At 40.8% G+C, this 19,118-nt stretch overlaps 1 protein-coding gene across 6 annotated transcripts; it reads left to right on the top strand.

Annotated features, from left to right (window-relative positions):
* The first annotated feature begins 728 nt into the window (after positions 1-728).
* CREBL2 (cAMP responsive element binding protein like 2) lies at positions 729-17,329 on the top strand. Of its 6 annotated transcripts, none has more exons than XM_036457872.2 (4): positions 729-845; positions 11,721-11,918; positions 13,337-13,531; positions 16,293-17,329. In XM_036457872.2, the coding sequence occupies exons 1-3, from the start codon at positions 750-752 to the stop codon at positions 13,511-13,513; spliced, it is 471 nt and encodes a 156-aa protein (XP_036313765.1). In that variant the 5' UTR covers positions 729-749; the 3' UTR covers positions 13,514-13,531; positions 16,293-17,329. The 6 variants fall into 6 exon arrangements, with proteins under 6 accessions (XP_036313765.1, XP_036313766.1, XP_036313768.1 ...); XM_036457873.2 differs by having other exon boundaries at positions 13,337-13,481; XM_036457875.2 differs by lacking the exon at positions 729-845 and adding an exon at positions 1,214-1,518.
* Positions 17,330-19,118: the final 1,789 nt, after the last annotated feature.

Raw genomic sequence — 19,118 nt, forward strand, 5'->3', positions numbered from 1 at the left:
ACCCAATTGTAAGTGACTGTCCTGTATACTTACTGCTGAATCTGGGAACTCTATCTCAAATTGAATTTTGGAAGAGTGTAAAAGGAATCAAAGGGCTCTTCAGAATAACATTAATGAACACACAACTTTTGTCAAGTCCTCAATGGCCTGATATAGGCTTATACAACAACGAGCTCATGGACTTTATTAAATCAAGAGGGCACAAGGACACTCATTTTTTTAAATGGCTTTATTGAGATATGATTCACACACCATAAAATGTACTCATTTAAAAATATATATATAAGTGGGTTTTAACATGTTTACAGGGCTGTGCAGCCATCCCCAAATCAATCTGAGGACATCTCATCACCTCAAAAAGAAACCCAGGATCCATTAACCATCACTCCCCCAACCCAGCTCCCCTTCCTCCTTGTTGTTCCCCAACCCTTGCCCCCGCCAACCACTCAACTGTCTGTTTCTTTAAACTTACCTATTCTGGACATTTCTTTATAAGTGAAATCTACCATATGTGGCTTGGCTTTCTTGTCTGGCTTCTTTCATTTTTGCATGTTTTCCCAGGCTTATCCACATTGAAGCACGTCATCAATACTTCGTTCCTCTTTAGGGTCTGGTACTATTCCTAACAATACGCTACAATTGGCCATATTCACTCATCCACTGAAGGACACTTGGTTTGCTTCCACTTTCGGACTATTATGAACAAAGTTTCTAGGACAGAACAGTCAAGTGCAAGTTTTCATGTGGACATGTGTTCCCACTTCTCCGGGAATTGCCGGCCATATGGTAACTCTAATATCGTAAGGAACCTCCAAATAGTTTCCCGAAGCAGCCGCGCCTTTTCAATAAGAAACCTTCCGGGGGTTCTGGGGGTCCCCACCTCAGGGCTGCCTCCATAGGGCCCCAGACTCCTTCCTCCCGGTGCCCAAGCCGCTGGGACCCCGAGGCCCAAACCTCCCAGGGAGCGATTGTGGGAAACGCAGTGAGGGCCTCCCGCCCGGCCCCGCCCGGTCCCGCCCTCGCAATGCTCGCAGCAGGAGGAAAACAGACGCTTGGCGGAAGCCTTGTGGACATTGTAGTTCCCTTCCTCGTCTGCCGCGTACAGACTGGGGAAAGGGAAAACTACAATCCCCAGAACCCCGCGGTGCTACGGCGGCCGGAGGGGGCCCTTCCGCGCGTGCCTCTCCCCCCGCCCACCCCAGTGTCCCGGCAGCTCTCCAGGGCGCCTGTAAACACACCCAGACTGTCATGGAGGGGGCGGAGGGGGCGGTGGCGGCGAAGGGAGGCGTTCTGGGCCGCCTCCAGGGTCCGCTCTGCCATTCCTGAACTGGTCCCTCATCCTCCCCGTGACGGTGGCATCAGGGAAGCGAACTGTTAGGCGAGAGGAGGCAGTCAGAACCATACCCCCTTCTTCCCCCGGGGCGGGGGCCGGGCCGGGCCCGGCCGGCGGAGCTGGGAGGGCAGGGGGAGGGAGCGCCTGGCCAGGCTGGCCTGCCTGCCGAGATGGATGACAGTAAGGTAAGTCCTGTGGTTTGCACGCGCAGCTGCCGCCGCCGCCGCCGCCGCCGCCGCCTGCTTGTCGCTAAGCTGAGTGCGGGTCCCGCCGCTGAGCCTTAGCTCTGTAGTCCGTGCCAGCACCCAAGAAGCACCTGCCTGAGCTGCCCCCGCGCCTTCAGCTAGCACCCCAGGGCCCCCACCCACCCAGGAACTCAGGAGGCAGCGGGCCGTGTTCTTTCAAAAGGGGCCCTCTCCTCCGGGAACTGTTCACTCTTCAGGGCAAAAGCCTGTGTGTCAGCTTTTCCAGGTAGTGCCAACCCCAGTCCCTTGACTTGCCTACCGAGATCAGTGAAGGAATTATTTTTGCTTTCCCTTTTTTGCCTTCCCTTGCCCCCGCCCCGGCTTTCTCTAGTTGGGAGATCTTTAACTAGGACACCCTGAACCAGCCCTATTTCCCTTGACTGTTCCCCTTTCTTCTCTCCTGCGCCCTTTACTCAATGCCCCATTCATATAATCAGTTCACTCCCCCTCTGAGCTATTTTCCTGTGGTTGGTTGGAACACTTTGCTGAGCTCCTGTTGCTATTCGTCCAGAGTCTGGAAGCTAACCTCCTCTGGAAAGGCTTCCCGAAGAAACGTAGTGAATTCTTTCTTGTTAAATCGATCGCTAATATCCCATTGTAACCCCCTTTCTCTATCCAAATCAGTTATCCTTGTGATGATAAGAGCAGTGTTCATGATTGGTCATTCACATGTGTATAACCTTTTTGTCTTTATGTCTATCCACATTAGTGTTGACCAGTTTTATTTCATGGAGATAGGGATGGTCAGCTTATTGATCATCAGACTTCCAGAAATTGCCAATTTTTGAAGTGGGACTTGCTCCTTCCCTCTGCTATCCAGAGGTCTGACTTTCTACACTCTCCAGCATGATGCTGGAGGTAGTCCTATTCTTGGTTTGGGTGTCCCTTTCCCCTTCCAGGTAACATTTTTGCTGCTGTCCAGTTTTGGTTTCACCTATCAATCAGAGAGACTGAAAAGATTTCCAGCTTCTCTGTACTGCTTGTGTTGTTCTACATGATCTCCTCTTCCTGTTCCGGCAGAAGGCTCTGAGAAAAGGGATAGAAGGGAAAGTCCAGCACAGTACTCTGGAATTGGGACTCACCTAGAGAAGCAGTCTGCTTGTGAAGTAGTAAGTCCCACCTAATAGGCAGTGGTCTTTCCCAGACAGAGAGGGGGAGTTCTAAACATTCCAGAAAAATCAGAAAACTTTTCCAGAAAGCTTCTGCTAGCTTGCTCTTCAGTGTTAATTTAGAAATTAAATCCACATACTGTATCCATTATCTTTCCCAGAAAAATCATGTTATGGTTCTTTAAGAATGCCAAAATAACATATTGTTCTCACAGAATAGTCTACATCATTTTCAGTTGTTTCCTTTTCACACCTTTGAAACATTTAATAACTTTCTCAAAGTCTTCAATAATCTCAAAGAAGTCCAAGAAAAATGCTTAAGATTTTGAGTTATTTTACTTCCCTATAAAGTCACCTAGGAGTTATTTCTAAAACAAGCAAACTATTAGAGGGTATAAAATTTTATTTTGTTTTGCCCAGAAGAGTGAAATTAAGTTATGGGGGTAGACTATTCATAACTTACTTCCTCTAGGGTTTTCCAGGTACACAAAATAAATTGGGTTTTCACTCTTTATCAATTCATTGTTTTTATAAAACAATTTAGAAACCTTGAGTTTCTTAAATCTTTAATAAGTGTGGAAAGTAAAATCCATTTCAGATGTCAGTGGATGAATAGTGTCCCTGTGAACACACTACTTTCACCTTGACTGCATGTCATAGGTTTGGGTGAGTAATATTTAAATGCCATGTACAGAAAGACTGGGCTGCTTTCCGAAGTCAGACTGTGAAACAGCCCTTAAGTAATAAGGCTTCAGCAGGTCCAAGGTCTGCCTTTCTCTGTTGCAGTCCTACAAAACAATTGTCTTCCTAGTACATACAGACATCCATACTCACACACATAACACACTTCTTCCTCACATTATGTATGGGTGATGGAGTCTCAGGTTCCATTGCTCCCTGAAGGGAAGATGGTGAGGACTGGGGCTTGGGAGTGTGGGAGCAGAGCTGGTGAGAGCACACAGGATGACAAACACTGACAGCTAGGGCAGGGCGACAGGAAGAGGATGAAGCGAGCAGGAGCAGCAATGATAGAAAGGCAGTATTTGAATGAGCGGGTCAAGAAACGGTTGATGATAATGGGAGGTCCTCCCTTTATAAAGATTCTGTATCCCGAGTTGTTTTCATCAGTGGTGATGAATGAGTTTGCCAAGAGCTCTCCACATTCTGCCTCCTGGAGTAAGAGCAGGACAAATCCGAATGTGGGTGCAGCTTTGCCTCCCAAGTGTCTAGGATTGTGCCTGATACGGCATAGAGTACTGGTTGTCATTAATGATTGAATTGAATTGGAACAGAGTGGCATTACAGAGAATGCCCTCATGTACCTGGACTTCATTAATGTGTTTCATTGAGCCAGCCAGAGTATGCAGATGATAACAAATAGGAAAATAAAGCAAGAGCTATATTGGATATCTAAAACAGGGCTTGGGAAAGTGCTAAGTAGCAGAGTTCAAATACCGAGTAGATCTCTATTAGGTTAGGAAGGAATAAATCTTGGCTAAGTTATTTTAATTTTAACTTAAAATTAAACATTAATTAAATGTTAATTAAATGCCACCTTCTTCACAGGCTTTGTTGAGGATTAGAAATAATGCCTCGAGTACAGACTATAACACAATAGACACTCAAAAAATGTTATCATTATTGTATTACCTCAAAGTGACTTCCTTGGTCCTCAGCATAGGGTAGTAGGCACCTAACATGCTCCTTTTACTAGTTCTTTTTAAAAAATATTTTAATTAATTTCAGAGTGGGAGAGAGAGATAGAAACATCAACAATAGAATAATTGATCTGCCGGGACCGGTTTGGCTCAGTGGATAGAGCGTCGGCCCGCAGACTGAAAGGTCCCGGGTTTGATTCTGGTCAAGGGCATGTACCTTGGTTGCGGGCACATCTCCAGTTGGGGGTGTGCAAGAGGCAGCTGGTCGATGTTTCTCTCTCATCGATGTTTCTAACTCTCTGTCCCTCTCAATTCCTCTCTGTGTAAAATCAATAAAATATATTTTTTTAAAAAAAGAATAATTGATCTGCTGCCTTGTGCACATTCCCTATTGGAGATTGAGCTCACAACCCTTGACTAGAATTGAACCAGGGACCCTTCAGTCCCCAGGCCCATGCACTATCCACTGAGCCAAACCAGCTAGGGCACATTTTACTAATCCTTAAGTGCATACTGTTGTGTAACTTTTGCGGTTCTGTTTACTCCTGCACTATCCTTTGCTCCTAACTATGCCCCCAAATGGGATAGGTGCAATGGGATGGGACATGAAGTGAACTTAAACCGCTGGTCCGCAGACCACTGGTGGTCCATGAGGTCCGAAAGGTTGGCAACCGTTGCTCTAAACTAGGGGTGTCGAACTCAATCAGAGAAGGGGCCAAAATCTAAAATCCAGCCTAAATCGCGGGCCGAATGGTTTACTGAACAGTCATAAACTGTCATTGTGATGGAAACGCAGCGGAGTGCAGTGATGACAGCGTGGTGCAGGCCACATTGCAAGGCCTGGCGGGACGGATTTGAACCGCGGGCCTTGTGATTGACACATGTGCTCTAAACTGTCAGATTATGTGAGAAAGGAAGTCTCCTGAGCCCACCTGCATGTCCACCTCTACAAAAGAGTGCTTGTTCTTATGAAAGCCTTTTCTCCCTGACCTGCCCCATTCAGTTACAAAGAAAATTGAAATGTGATCTTTTCAGAGGCTTTGATCATAAACAGAAGGTTTGTGTTTTAAATTCGACTTTTATGTTTATTGAATGAATGAATGAGTAAATTGAAATATCCTAGACCAGATATGTTCTTGCCGCAGACTATCTACCTAATAAAAGAGTAACATGCTAATTGACTGTACCTTCGTGACACCTGACACCCACCAGCCAATCAGGAGTGAGTATGCAAATTAAAGCTGGCATGTTAATTAGCATACACAGATGCCAAGCGGCTGGAGGTAGGGCGGGAAGCAGGCATTTCGCATCACCCCAGCCCTCGGGGCCTCTGGGCAGCATGGGAAGGCTGGAGCGGAAAGGCAGTGCCAACAACCAGGGGAAGGAAGGCCCATTCTTGCACAAATCTTCATGCATCGGGCCTCTAGTAAATTGATAAAAGACCACCATGCTTTTTTGCCCACCCTGACAGTGTAGGGCATCAAGTTCCAATTGAGACAAGACCGGTTTGGCTCAATGGATAGAGCATCGGCTTGGGGACTGAAGGGTCCCGGGTTCGATTCCGGTCAAGGGCATGTACCTTGGTTGCGGGCATATCCTCAGTAGGGGGTGTACAAGAGGCAGCTGATTGATGACACTCTCTCATCGATGTTTCTAACTCTCTATCTCCTTTCCTCTCTGTACAAAATCAATAATATATCTTTTAAAAAAAAAAGTTCCAATTGAGGTACTGATGAAAGGGTGGCCAGCTGTTTGTTACAGTATGTTTCTGTGGGCTACTGTTCGCCTCCATACTTCCTTTCCATCTGCCTAACCCACAGTTACCTAAAAGTGAGGTTTCTTACACCTTCCTTAGGTTAGAAGACAGGTTCTTTTGTTCCATTCAGTTGTTGTGAGTAGTGCTAGTTCTTGCAAAAATTTTTAAGTTGATCAAAAAAATCTCTTTGACATTCCCAGACCTGAGCTTTGGCCCTTGAAGTCCCCTTAGCTTTCCTTTACAGTTGGAGCTACCCTCCTTGGAAGCACCACAATGCTCAGACATATTCTGCCTTTTCTGTTTTTCTACTCCATCAATACTTTCCACAAGACTAACACAGAAGAGCCAGCTCATCTACTAAATAAATACCTGACAGCAGATATTAATATTTTAATGTGCCTGCCTTTCCCATCTAGGTTACATGCACATTTTAACCAGGTTGCCTCTACAGATAGTTTAACCTTAAGGGGTAATTTTATTACTATACAAACCATAATTGAAATTGAAGTTTAAATAATGTTTTGCTCTTCTCAGAAAAGTTTTTTTTTTTTTTTTAATTATCAGACATTTGTTGGACACTGAATATGTACAGGCACTGTGCTAGACAGTAGAGATACAAAGGTCAATAAGAGTTCATAACTATTCTTTGGAGCTTACATTTCAGTGGCCAAGGCAGACACATAGGAAGATAATTACAATATAGTGAAGTAAGAAATGAGGGCAGTAGAGGCAAAATGGTTTCGGGGCACTGGAATGGATGCCTAATGGTTTGGTTATGTCAGTCATGGTTCACACAGTAGGAATGAACCTGTAAGGAAGAATAGGAGTCCCCCAGAAAATCAGGGAAAGGGAATATCCTGTTCTAAAGCTTATTGCACCTGCAAATAAGTATTCTGTCCCAAGCTAGAGCAGGAATTGGCCAATTCTCTGTAAAGGGACATTAAAGTTATTTTAAGCCACCAAGTTTGTGGTAATGGTTACAGCAGCCACAGGAAACTCACATGCTGGATGTGGTGACCTAGTAAGCAGTGCTAAGCCAAAGGTCTTCACTTGAGCTTGAGAGTGACATGGCCAAAAGGCCATTAAAGTTCACCCTCCCTGTAATGATCAGGTGTTACTCTTAAAACGAACCAATACACTAAATTAAAAATGCGATCATCATAAGCTGAAAAGAAAGGTTCCTTTGGCAGCTCTTTGCAAGATGGATTAACTAGGGAAGGGAGGAGTGGGGGAGGGAGACCCATTGGGAACCTATTGTAATAATCCCTGAGATCCCTGCCTAATGTAGGTGGTAGGAATAGAGAGGAGGAGATTTTATAAAGTAATAAATTGGCATGACTACAGTGGGTGGGTGTGGAGAGTCACAACAAAAATTTCAAGGAAGCATAAAATGAACAGGTTTGTTAACCTCACCACTGCCTTCCCAGGTGCCTAATGCCACAGTGAGCTGGATTAAATGAATGACTACATAGCATTAATATAGCAGTGTGTACTTAACACCTGTCAGTTTTTGGTAGAGCCTTTTTGGGGAACTATATGTGCAAGTTAAAGAGTATTACCTAGGAACCTAGGGAGAATAGTCATGCTTGATGACAGCGAGTTATCGTATGACAGTGAGTTACCGTATGACAAGTTGCTATAATGCAAATCAGAGGACTTGGGTCTAGCCCCTTCTCTGACATTGAAAATCTCTGAGCTAAAATTTTGTCATAAAAAAAAAAATTGGTTATCTATGCAATAAAGAGATCGCTATGCATATCTGCATGTGTATCCACTACCAGCACTCCTGTAGATACAATTATCCTGTCATTTATAATATTATTGGTGTGTGTGTGTGTGTTTTTTTTTTCTATCTGCTGTGTTTCACGAGTCTAAATACATTAAAAGTAAGGACCCTATCTTATATTGATATTCCTGGAGTTTGACAGTGTTTGGGGGCATAGTGGGTATTCAATAAATGGTTGTTGGATAAATGAGTTATTGTTCCCCTTTCCCTGAAAAAGATGAGGATTGTAGGGTTTACCTCACCTGAAATGGTAAAATGAGAGAACATGTAGAGTGCCTAAGTCAAGGCCTTGTCCACTGTGTGTGCTCCCTCTTTGTACCCCCCGATTTAGCCCTGCATTTATGTTGTTCTTGTGCCTAAAGTGACTCAAGCCCCTTTGAAACAGGATTTAATCTGGTCCCTGGAAATCTCCTCTTCTCATAAGCCCCTAAAGAGCCTGCAGCTATAGTCATGCCCCCTCTTCCTGAGGAAGTTAAACCTGTTGACTGGGAAGCCTGTGCCCTCTATGCTCAGACCTTTGCAAACTATTCTGTCTTTCTCTGTAATGGCTAAATTTAGAATTATCAGGAACTCTCTCTTGGCTGAATCCAGTCGTTTTTTTCTTAATTCCCAGGCTTTTTGAACACATAAATTAGAAACATTCGAAAATCATAAAAAATACAGGTGAGGAAAAAAAGCTTCCTCACAGAAGAAATAGGAGAAAGCAAGGGGGCACTGTGGTTATCACTGGATTTGTGAAAATTTTATGAAACATAGGTACGAATGACTTTTGGCCCAGGGATATTTAAGGAATTTGTGAGGTTGGTTTCAGTTTTAGTTTCTGGTTCCTAGTTTCTAATTAACTTCTCCTATTCGTCCTGCCATCTTTATGGCTTATGAAATATATAAAGTTTCATTGACTACTGTAGTTGGCAACCTAGTATAGTAACCTACATGTGTATAATAACCTTTCCTTTACAAAGTGCTGTCACACATTATTACACTTAAAATTTAAAATAATTCTGTGATATACTTGACTTTTGAAAACTGTACACTGATGAAGTTTTAGCTTGCACCAAAAGCCAAAAATTTTATTTATTCCTGAGGAAAAGTTAAGCTAGAGAGGTGGTGTTATGTGACTTAAAATTTTACAGGAGGTGATATAAAATACAGGAACCCTGGATTAATTTACTCTGCCTTTCTAATAAAAGGGGGAATAAGATAGTTCCAATTTAAATATTTTGCTACCATGAAAACTAAACAAAGGGTTATAACTTCTGTTTGATTTTTATGACTGTGCTAGGTGTGTTTCAGAAATCAATGAAATCTGTGAAGTACTCTGTGTTCTCTTGTTGGCTTCTCAAAGCAGCCACTCCTGCATTAATTAAAATCGGCAATATAGATAGTGTTGTGTGATGACTCATTTTACAACATAAAGAATAGATGTGGTTACCATTTATTTCTCTATAGACAGGAGTTTCCGCTGTAAATATATTGTTTTTTAAAAGCTGTAGCAAAGCAAGTACACTTTGTTTTAATTAAGGCGATTTCAAAATGCTTTATTAAAATTGTGCAGTTGAGCCGAAACTGGTTTAGCTCAGTGGATAGAGCATCAGCCTGCGGACTGAAAGGTCCCCGGTTTGATTCTGGTCAAGGGCATGTGCCTTGGTTGCGGGCACATCCCCAGTGGGGAGCGTGCAGGAGGAGGCTGGTCGATGTTTTTCTCTCATCGATGTTTCTAACTATCACTCTTCCTTCCTCTCTGTAATAAATCAATAAAGTATATTTAAATAAATAAAGTTGTGCAGTTGATAAGCATAATTTAGCCCAGGGTAATATTTGGATCAACTAGTCATCCTGGAATTGCTAATCAAATATTTGACCCTGAGGGAAAATTTCCTGAGATATATATTATTATATTGGAACAAAGACATGATGATGCAGAATAGAATAGCTTTAAAAGACCAGTTTTTGAAAAGTTGAAACTAATTTGGGAGTAGTACTGAAGCAGCTAGCTTTCAAGATGGTGGTGGGAAGGAAAGACTTTTTCCCTCTTCAGTTTCATTTCAGAGCCATCCTATAAAATGCTAGATGCAGTGGCTAACCATCATGTTATAAAACAGGGTCTGGTAAATGTGGCTGATCCACATTTAAAGTGTGGTTTTTCTTGACCCAACCATGATACTTAGTAATGATCTGATTTTTATAGGGCATTGTTAGTGTGTGATATTAATAGTGATTTCAAACAAATCCTTTGAGTTTTGTTACCTGGGAAGATTTCTACAGGTATTCTAATGACCTGTCAGCATTTGATTTGCATCTTCTCTTTTACAATGGCCTCTAAAGCCTCCGAAATACTACTTTCCATGTACTTTTTATTCTCCGAGGGTAACTTTCAGAAAGAACAGGACATCATTCAGAACCTTGTCTGATAAACAGTGGATAATCCAGTTGTTTGGGAATTTAAAGAAAAATCTATTGCTCTAAAATAACATTAGCCTTTTCTAAAAGCATATTGTATTGTGGCTTGTCAGAAATTGGCTCCTGAGCACTTTCCAAACAAATTTGTTCATTGGAATAAAGGTAACCCCCCGCCCCCGCCTTTCAAAGGACTTCTTTAAAAAAAAAAAAAATTTGATGTGTAAGTTCAGGCTCATGTATGTAAAACATCATCATCCTCATGGTTACATCTTGTGTAAGGACGTGGGGAGGTTCCAAAACTAAATAATGAAGGAGATTAAGTTACTTTGCCTGTCACCAGAAACCTGTGCCTATGCAGGTAAATGAATATCAGGTAGAAATCTCCTGAGACAGTGTAGAAAATTTTACTATAATTATGGGCTTCTAAAGGAAAGGAGAGAAGCCATGTATGCATATGTGCATAACCCATGGACACAGACAGTAGAGTGCTGCAGGCCTGCGGGGAGGGGACAGGCAGGGCGGGGGGGGGGGCACACATATGTAATACTTTCAACAATAAAGAATTATTTTTATATTTTTTAAATATATTTTATTGACTTTTTACAGAGAAAAAGGGAGAGGGATAGAGAGCCAGAAACATTGATGAGAAACATCGACCAGCTGCCTCCTGCACACCCCCCACCGGGGATATGCCCGCAACCAATGTACATGCCCCTGACCGGAATCGAACCCGGGACTCTTCAGTCCACAGACCGACGCTCCATCCACTGAGCCAAACTGGTTTTGGCAAGAATTACTTTTTAAAAAATAATAAAGGCAGAAGAGAAGTACCCTGAGGATTTCAGGGACTGCTCACATTTGAACAGGAAATTTATTGTCAAATTGCTTAGGATACCTATTTGTTTTTATATATACATAATTTTACATACAAATTTTGTTTTTCTAATTGTAAACATTTAAAAATCATTAAAAATACAGGTGAGAAAAAGCTGTTTATAATCATACCCATCAGAGAAATATTCGTTGACCTTTTGTTAACAACATCCTTTCTTCTTTGAGGTCATAGTAAACTTACAATTTTGAATATTGATTTTTTTAACTTATTATTTTATCAAGTCAATAAAAATTTGGCAATAATTCAGTTACATATGGCTTATAAAGTTTATTATTAAGCTATTTGAAGTTTATTATTAAAGAAATAATAAAAACTTATATTATTTCTTCTTGCAAATTCATGGTATCAAAGGTACCAGGAAAACAAATTATGAAGCAAAGCCTCATAAGGCATTTGATGGGATTATGCTTTTTTAGTTCCATTCTTCATTTATTTATTTATTATTTATAAATATTTTCCATGCTAGTATGCAGGCATAGTCACTTTCCTAGACACAGAACTAAGACAAAAAAATTATTTCTTGTCTTTTTTGCTGAAGGTGATTGGAGGCAAAGTAAAGAAGCCTGGCAAACGTGGCCGGAAGCCAGCCAAAATTGACTTGAAGGCAAAACTTGAGAGGAGCCGGCAGAGTGCAAGAGAATGCCGGGCCAGAAAGAAACTGAGGTATCAATATTTGGAAGAATTGGTATCCAGCCGGGAAAGAGCCATATGTGCCCTCAGAGAGGAACTGGAAATGGTAAGAAAGTCTGTCAATAAATACATGAAAAAAATCAACGTAAGCTTCCCAGTCAAAGCATTAAAACACGAAGAAACCAGTTTTCACGATCCATTTGACAGACATGGGAAAGCATATTTGTTGGTCATTCAGGATGTGGGCAAATAAGCATTTTCATACACTACTAGTAGGAGTGGAATGTACATGACTATGTCATTGAGGGATTGTTTATGATAGGAAAATAATGGAAAATAACCCAAATGTACAATAATGGGTTGGTTAAATAAATGATAGCACATTCATATATTGGACTACTTTACACCCAATAAAAATCATAGTACACCTATATGTTTATTAATATAGAAAAACATTTACAATATATGGCTAAGTAGAAAAAGCAATATAACAATATGCTACAATATGAATAGTATGATACCATTTGTTTAAACATTTATTTATTTGGCATGTTTCATTCTTTCATTTATTTATTCAGATTTTGGGTGGTGGTTGTAGAAATGTAAGAAAATAGAAACCCCGTTACTGTGAGCTCAAGGGAGGAGGTGACAGGTTGGAGAAGAGAGAGATAATAGTACCTTGGTCATTACAAAAGTAGGACAGGCTACCTCCACTTTTTAGAAGATACGAAAATAAGGTTGGGGTATAAAGAGAGTTCAGATATACACTATTCAGTAATATTTTTTCAGTATATTGAATTTGACTTATGCTATAATTATTTCTCACCTTCTGTAATGTAAGCCACTTGAAGGCATAGTCTTTGGAGTATTTAATCTTTATATACCCTAATTCCTAGTATACACTCTGGTAGAAAGTAGATGCCCTAGCTGGTTTGGCTTAGTGGATAGAGCGTGGATGAAGGATCCCGGGATCCATACTGGTCAAGGGCACATGCCCGGGTTGTGGACTCTGTCCCCAGTTGGGGGCATGCACAAGGCAACCAATCGATGATTTTCTCTCATAGATGTTTCTATCTCTCTCTCCCGCTCCCTCTCCCTCTCTGAAATCAATAAAAATATATTATAAAAAAGAAAGCAGATGTTTAATGAATGCTTATGAAAGAGAGAAGGGAATTACAAAAGTATTTATTTTAGGAGTAGAAGTAATAATGTGATCATTTAGCCAAAAGAGATGAATTCTAATTGGTAGCACACTGTGAGGAGACAGTCTTTTAACCAGCGGGGCCTTTTTTAATCTAAGCAATATTCCAGTATGTCATCAGAAGATTCAGCAGCAGTTTTTCACCCTCTTGTGAAAGATGGTAGGCTTCATCCATGTCCTAGGTTGGAAATAGGAAGTACAATGAAGGATGGAATTCCCAGCAGCCAATTTGACTTGTTGACATGGGAGTTCTTAGCATTTCAACAGTGGTTCCTGAACTCTGACTAGTAAAATTTTACTTAAATATGTTTCATATATTTCAGTATAAGCAGTGGTGTATGGCAATGGACCAAGGAAAAATCCCTTCTGAAATAAAGGCTCTACTGACTGGAGAAGAGCAGAACAAGTCTCAGCAGAACTCAAGCAGGCACTTGAAGGTTGGAAAAACAGACGCTAACACCAATTCCTGTGAGTATAATACCTGGAGAGTTTCTATGTAGGTAGAGGAGGGTCTTAAGATAGGATTTCTATTGATCATTTGTCTCTGTATGACTTTTTCCCTCTGTATTTATCTTTAAATAAATAAAATGTTGATGTTTATAATCTATACTAATAAAAGGGTAGTATGTAAATTGGTCAGGACACCCTCACAGTAACAACCGAATAGCAGGCTGTGTGGGGTGGCCAGGCCAGCTGGGGAGGGCAGTTGGGGGCAGCCAGGTTGGCAGAGAGGGGCAGTCAAGGGCAACCAGGCTAGTGGGGTGGGGGGCAATAAGGGGTGACCAAGCCAGCAGAGGGGGGCAGTTAGGGGCGACCAAGCTGGAGTGGGGGGGGGGGGAGCAGTTGGGGGCAACCAGGCCGGCAGGCAGAGGCAGTTAGAGGCGATCAGGTAGGCAGGCAGGTAAGCAGTTAGGAGCCAGTGTTCCGGATTGTGAGAGGAATGTCCCAACTGCCAGTTAAGGCCCAATCCCCAGGAATAAGCCTAAATCAGATGTTGAGCATCCCCCAAGGGATCCTGGATTGGAGTGGGTAAAGACTGGGCTGAGGGGACCCCCCTTCATCCCTGTGCACAAATTTCGTGTACCAGACCTCTAGAATACTAATAAGCAATTGAAATGATTAGATTATAAATACTGAAATGCATTTTACATGGGGTCTATAAAGTGCAACTGATAAATTTTTGGAAATATTTTTTTATTAAGTTGACCTACTCCATAAATGGGAGTATACCATTCTAGCTATTGTTAATAATAATACCTTTTATTTGTATATTGCATTACATTTTACAAAGTATTTTCACTTAAGTATTTCCTCCAATAATTATGTGAAGGTGTTACACTTTTTATTTTATAGGTGAAGAAATAGCAGAGGTGTATGTGCCAGGTCCTCACCTAGTCCAGGCTGAGTCTTATATAGTGGCCCATCACTATAAAGGATTTTTTTATTAAGGCAAAAGTCACATAACATAAAATTAACATTTTAAAGGTAACAATTCAGAAGCATTTATTACATCTAAAATGTTGTGCAACCACCACCTCTATCTAGTTACAAAACATTTCATCACTCCAAAAGAAAACCCTAAGCTCATTAGAGCAGTTACTCACTATTACCCTCTCCCTCCAGCCCCTGGCAGCTATGAATCTGCTTTGTGTCTATGAATTTACCTAATCTGGACATTTCGTATAAATGGGTCCTCCAGCATGTGACTTTTTGTGTCTGGCTTCTTTTACTTAGCATAATGTTTTCAAGGTTATCCACATTGTAGCTCATACCGGTACTTCATTCCATTTTATGGCTGTATAATACCCCTTTGTATATGGAACCACAACTTGTTTATCCATTCATTCATTTATGGATTTTTACTTCTACCTCTTGGCTACTGTGAACAGTGCTGCTATGAACATGTATGTACAAGTGTGTGAGTAACTGTTTTCAATTCTTTTGTATATATACCTAGAAGTGCAATTGCTAGAACATATGGCAGTTCTATATTTAACTTTTCCAGGAATCACACAGTTTTCCACAGTGACTGAAATATTTTACACTCTCACTAGCAATATATGGAGCTTCCCATTTCTTTACATCTTTTCAACACTTTTTATTTTCCATTTTTAAAAACTATAGCCTTCCTAGTGGGTGTGGTGCCTGATTGTGGTTTGGATTTGCATTGCCCTAATGACTAATGATGTTGAGCATCTCTTCATGTGCTTGTTGGCCATGTGTATATCTCCTTTGAAGAAATGTCTCTTTAAGTCCCTTGCCCATGTTTTAATTGAGTTCTTTTTCATTTTGTTGTTCAGTTGTAAGAGTTCTTTATGTATTCTGGATTCTCTTACCAAAGATATGATTTTCATATATTGCTCCCATTCTGTAGGTTTTCTTTTTCTTGCTAGTGTCCCTTGGTGCACGAAAGATTTTAATTTGGAGGAAGTCCAGTTTATCTATTTTTCTTTTATTGTCTTTGCCTTGTATGTCATATCTAACAATCCATCGCCAAATCCAAGATCATGAAGATTGATCTTATGTTTTTTTCTAAGAGTTTTTTAGTTTTAGCTTTTACTTTTAGGTCATTGATCCATTTTGAGTTAATTTTTCTATATAGTATGAGGTAGGGCTCCAAATTAATTATTTTGCATGTGAATATCCAGTTGTCCCAGCACCATTTGTTAGGGAGACTATACAGATTTTAGAATGAAGATGTCATGGCATTGATTTCTTCATCATTGTGATTGCTTTGGGAGCACCTGAAATAGTATTAGAAAATATCATAAACATTTTTTTGTTAAAAAAAGAACTTTATAAAATTGAAGTATTGGCATGTTTTTAACTTTTATTAGATGAGGTAACGTTTGCTTAATCTAAATTGAATTAAGGAAATAAAAAAGGCAAGTTGGTTCCATTTTCCTTCAGCTTGTATTTTAAAATAGCCTTTCTATAGATACCAAACTTTAAATTTTTTAATTGATTTTTTTTGGAGAGGAGGCAAGGGAAATATATTTAGAGAAACATCGATGTGAGAGAGACATGTGGATCAGTTGCCTCCCCTGTGCTCCACACTCCCCAACCAGGGATCAAACTTGCAACCCGAGCATATGGCCTGATCAGGAGCTGCACCCACGACCTTCAGTGCATGAGACAACACTCCAACCAACTGAGCTACACCAACCTGGGCTAGATACCAAACTTTAAAAAGATTTTTTATGCATTTTAAAACAGATTAACTAAATTTCATTGACTTTAAAACCATTCTTACATTGGTAACTTTGATTTGTTTTTCAGGGTGAAGATCTTGTAAAATGTTGAGTCAGTGATTGAAGTAAATATCCTAATTCCTATGAAAGATGAATAGACAAGATTGTATTTCTTGGCTCCATATACTACCTACTGCTCCACAGTCATCTCTGTAAATCTGCAGTTTCTACCAAACGTGTGATCCTGGATCTCAAAGGATTTTGCTTCAACTTTTAACACTTAGAAAAATTTACAAACATTCTGATTGGTATTGCCACCGATGGCATTTGATATGTTGCAATGCTTGAAAACACAGGAGTAGAGAAAAATGGGTAAAGATTGTATTTTTGCACCTTAACTCCACATTGCTTTATTGGTTAATTTATATTCTTTCCATGTAATTGTATTTGTATGTGTGTTTAGGTGTCACCTCCTCTCATGTTTTTTATTGCCCTGCAAAGAGAAACCAAATGGGCTGATGACTAAGTTCTTAGCCTTAAGGACCTAATTTTATTTCTTTATATGTACTTGAGTAACGTCTATTTTCTGCATGAACCAAGATTTCTCCTGTGAGCCATTCCAGCATAAGCTGTGAATATGTATTAACCAGTATATACATTTCTATTTTTATAATCCATAATGGTATGCCTGTTTTAAATAATGTACATGTTAACAGCATCCATCAGGAAAGCCCTCAAGACAGCCTCTGTTTAAAACTTTTGTTGCTGTCTTCTCAAACTGTATTTATAACAGTTTGCTAGGGCCTAATCCATACGTGGAGAATGATTATTCAAATTTTATTTTTAAACAAGAAATAACCTTTTAGGCATTTCAGCAGCATACATCATCTTGACAATCCAGGGTGTATACATATGTATGTGTTTCTATTGTATGTCTCTATGTGTATGTGGGGAGGGCAGGAATGAATGTTCACACACATTTCCTTGTGGAGTCAACTAACTTGGATATTTTTCCTAACGAGAATAGACTGAAATTAGCTGCTGAGATTGAGTTTCTGCCTCAAGAGATCTGGAACAAAATGAGGGACAAACTGCTGATAGACCTAATGGCTGTAGCCATAACCAGAACACTTACTTTGTTCCTTGACAGGAGTTTCCTTATGAATGTGTTCTGAGCCAGAATGAAACACACTGTAGGTGTGCATCTGGTTCAGGCCCGGCTATGCCTCCACGCTGGAGTGAAACACTGGAGCTAGAGTTATGCACAGCACCACACTAGGAGGTGCACAAGGGCAGAGCAGTCCTTTCCAGTTCCCATCAAAGCGACAGTCACTTCTCCCTGACCATCAAATGGAGGGATGGTTGAGGAATCCACCTCATACTATGATATACTCAAATAGACCTAGGAATCTTTTTTTCTAAAAAATATATTTCATTGATTTTTTTTTTTCCAGAGAAGAAGGGAGAGGGATAGAGAGTTAGAAACATCAATGAGAGAGAAGCATTGATCAGCTGCCTCCTGCACACCCCCTAATGGGGATGAGCCCACAAGCAAGGTACATGACCTTGACCGGAATCTGGCCTGGGACCCTTGAGTCTGCAGGCCTATGCTCTATCCACTGAGCCAAACCGGTTAGGGATAGGAATCTTCTGATTTCCCCATTGAGAGTCTCTCTCTTTTCTTTCCCATAGTTAAATCAGGAGTTGTGTGCCCTATTGCTGCTAAATTATAATTGTCCTTGGCTCTAATGAAGCAAATACTTGGCTTCCAAACAAAATATGTTTTGTTATGAAATGTTCTGTGAGAAGGAACATGAGCTAGACCACATAGTTTCAGATAACAGGTACTTTCCCCACCCCCTTTCGCTTAGGCTAAGCATTTGAATAAAGTGCCTCCCCTTAGTTGAGTTCCTAAAGATCTCTTGTGCAAAGGTTGCAAACTCAGATCTCTAATCCAGTCCTGTGCGACTACTGATATACCACTAGCCCAGAGTGTTGGGTCTTTCTATGTTTTGGTGGACAGGAGGGTTTCAGAGTATTTAATGTCTTTTTAGGATCACAAATATAGATAAAGGATTGTTAATATTCAGGCTTTCAGAATTTAAGTGTTTTAAATATAGTGTTCAGGTTGTAATGGGTCTGTTTTGCCATCTGGTCTACTCAAATGTATATTTTTTATTTTGCAAAACAACCCAAGCAAGATGTACTTATTCTGTTACTTTGTTGAGTACCTTTCGAATTCCCCAGAAGAGTTGTTTTCCAAACAAACATTCCAAAATGAATGTGGCTCTTCAATCGAATGTCTCCATTGTGCTTGAAGTATTTCTTCTCTGGTTGCAATTTTAAATTACAGGGTCATCTATCTGAGCTCTACCCCCTTTCCCTTAGCCCCAGTACCTTTACAAGAGCAGTGCCTCTGTCCTCAGGTCAGGTAGAAGATGTATAATTTGGGGTTGAAAGTAAATTACAATTTATTTGAGATTACTCCTAAAGCTATCGATTGGGTATTTTGGAGTAGATCAAAACCAAGAGAAAGTTCTTGGCTTTAAAAAGGAGTGTTTTGATTACTTTGGGAATTGTGCTCGCTGCACGCTTTGGCCACTTGAAGCATGTCAGTAAACGTCACTGATTAAAACAGCTGGAGCATTTCTTCCCCCGTTTCAGTTAGGGCGCAGCACACTGAAACCTAGCACCTCTCACGTACCTGGAACGGCAGGCCGAGAGGGCCCAGCGGAGGATGAGGATCAGCGAGCTCTGTCCCTCTGGGCCAGTGCGGTCCTCGCTCTCTGAGTCAGAGGGATGTTCTCTTTTTCTTTTTTACCCACAGAAAGGAAGTTAAGGGAGGAAATATGTTTGTATATTTAGGCCAGTCATAAACTGTCATTCATTTAGCATAGACCTGCCATATACTATG

This window comes from Pipistrellus kuhlii, unplaced genomic scaffold (genome assembly GCF_014108245.1).
Source record: "Pipistrellus kuhlii isolate mPipKuh1 unplaced genomic scaffold, mPipKuh1.p scaffold_m20_p_3, whole genome shotgun sequence".
NCBI lineage: Eukaryota > Metazoa > Chordata > Mammalia > Chiroptera > Vespertilionidae > Pipistrellus > Pipistrellus kuhlii.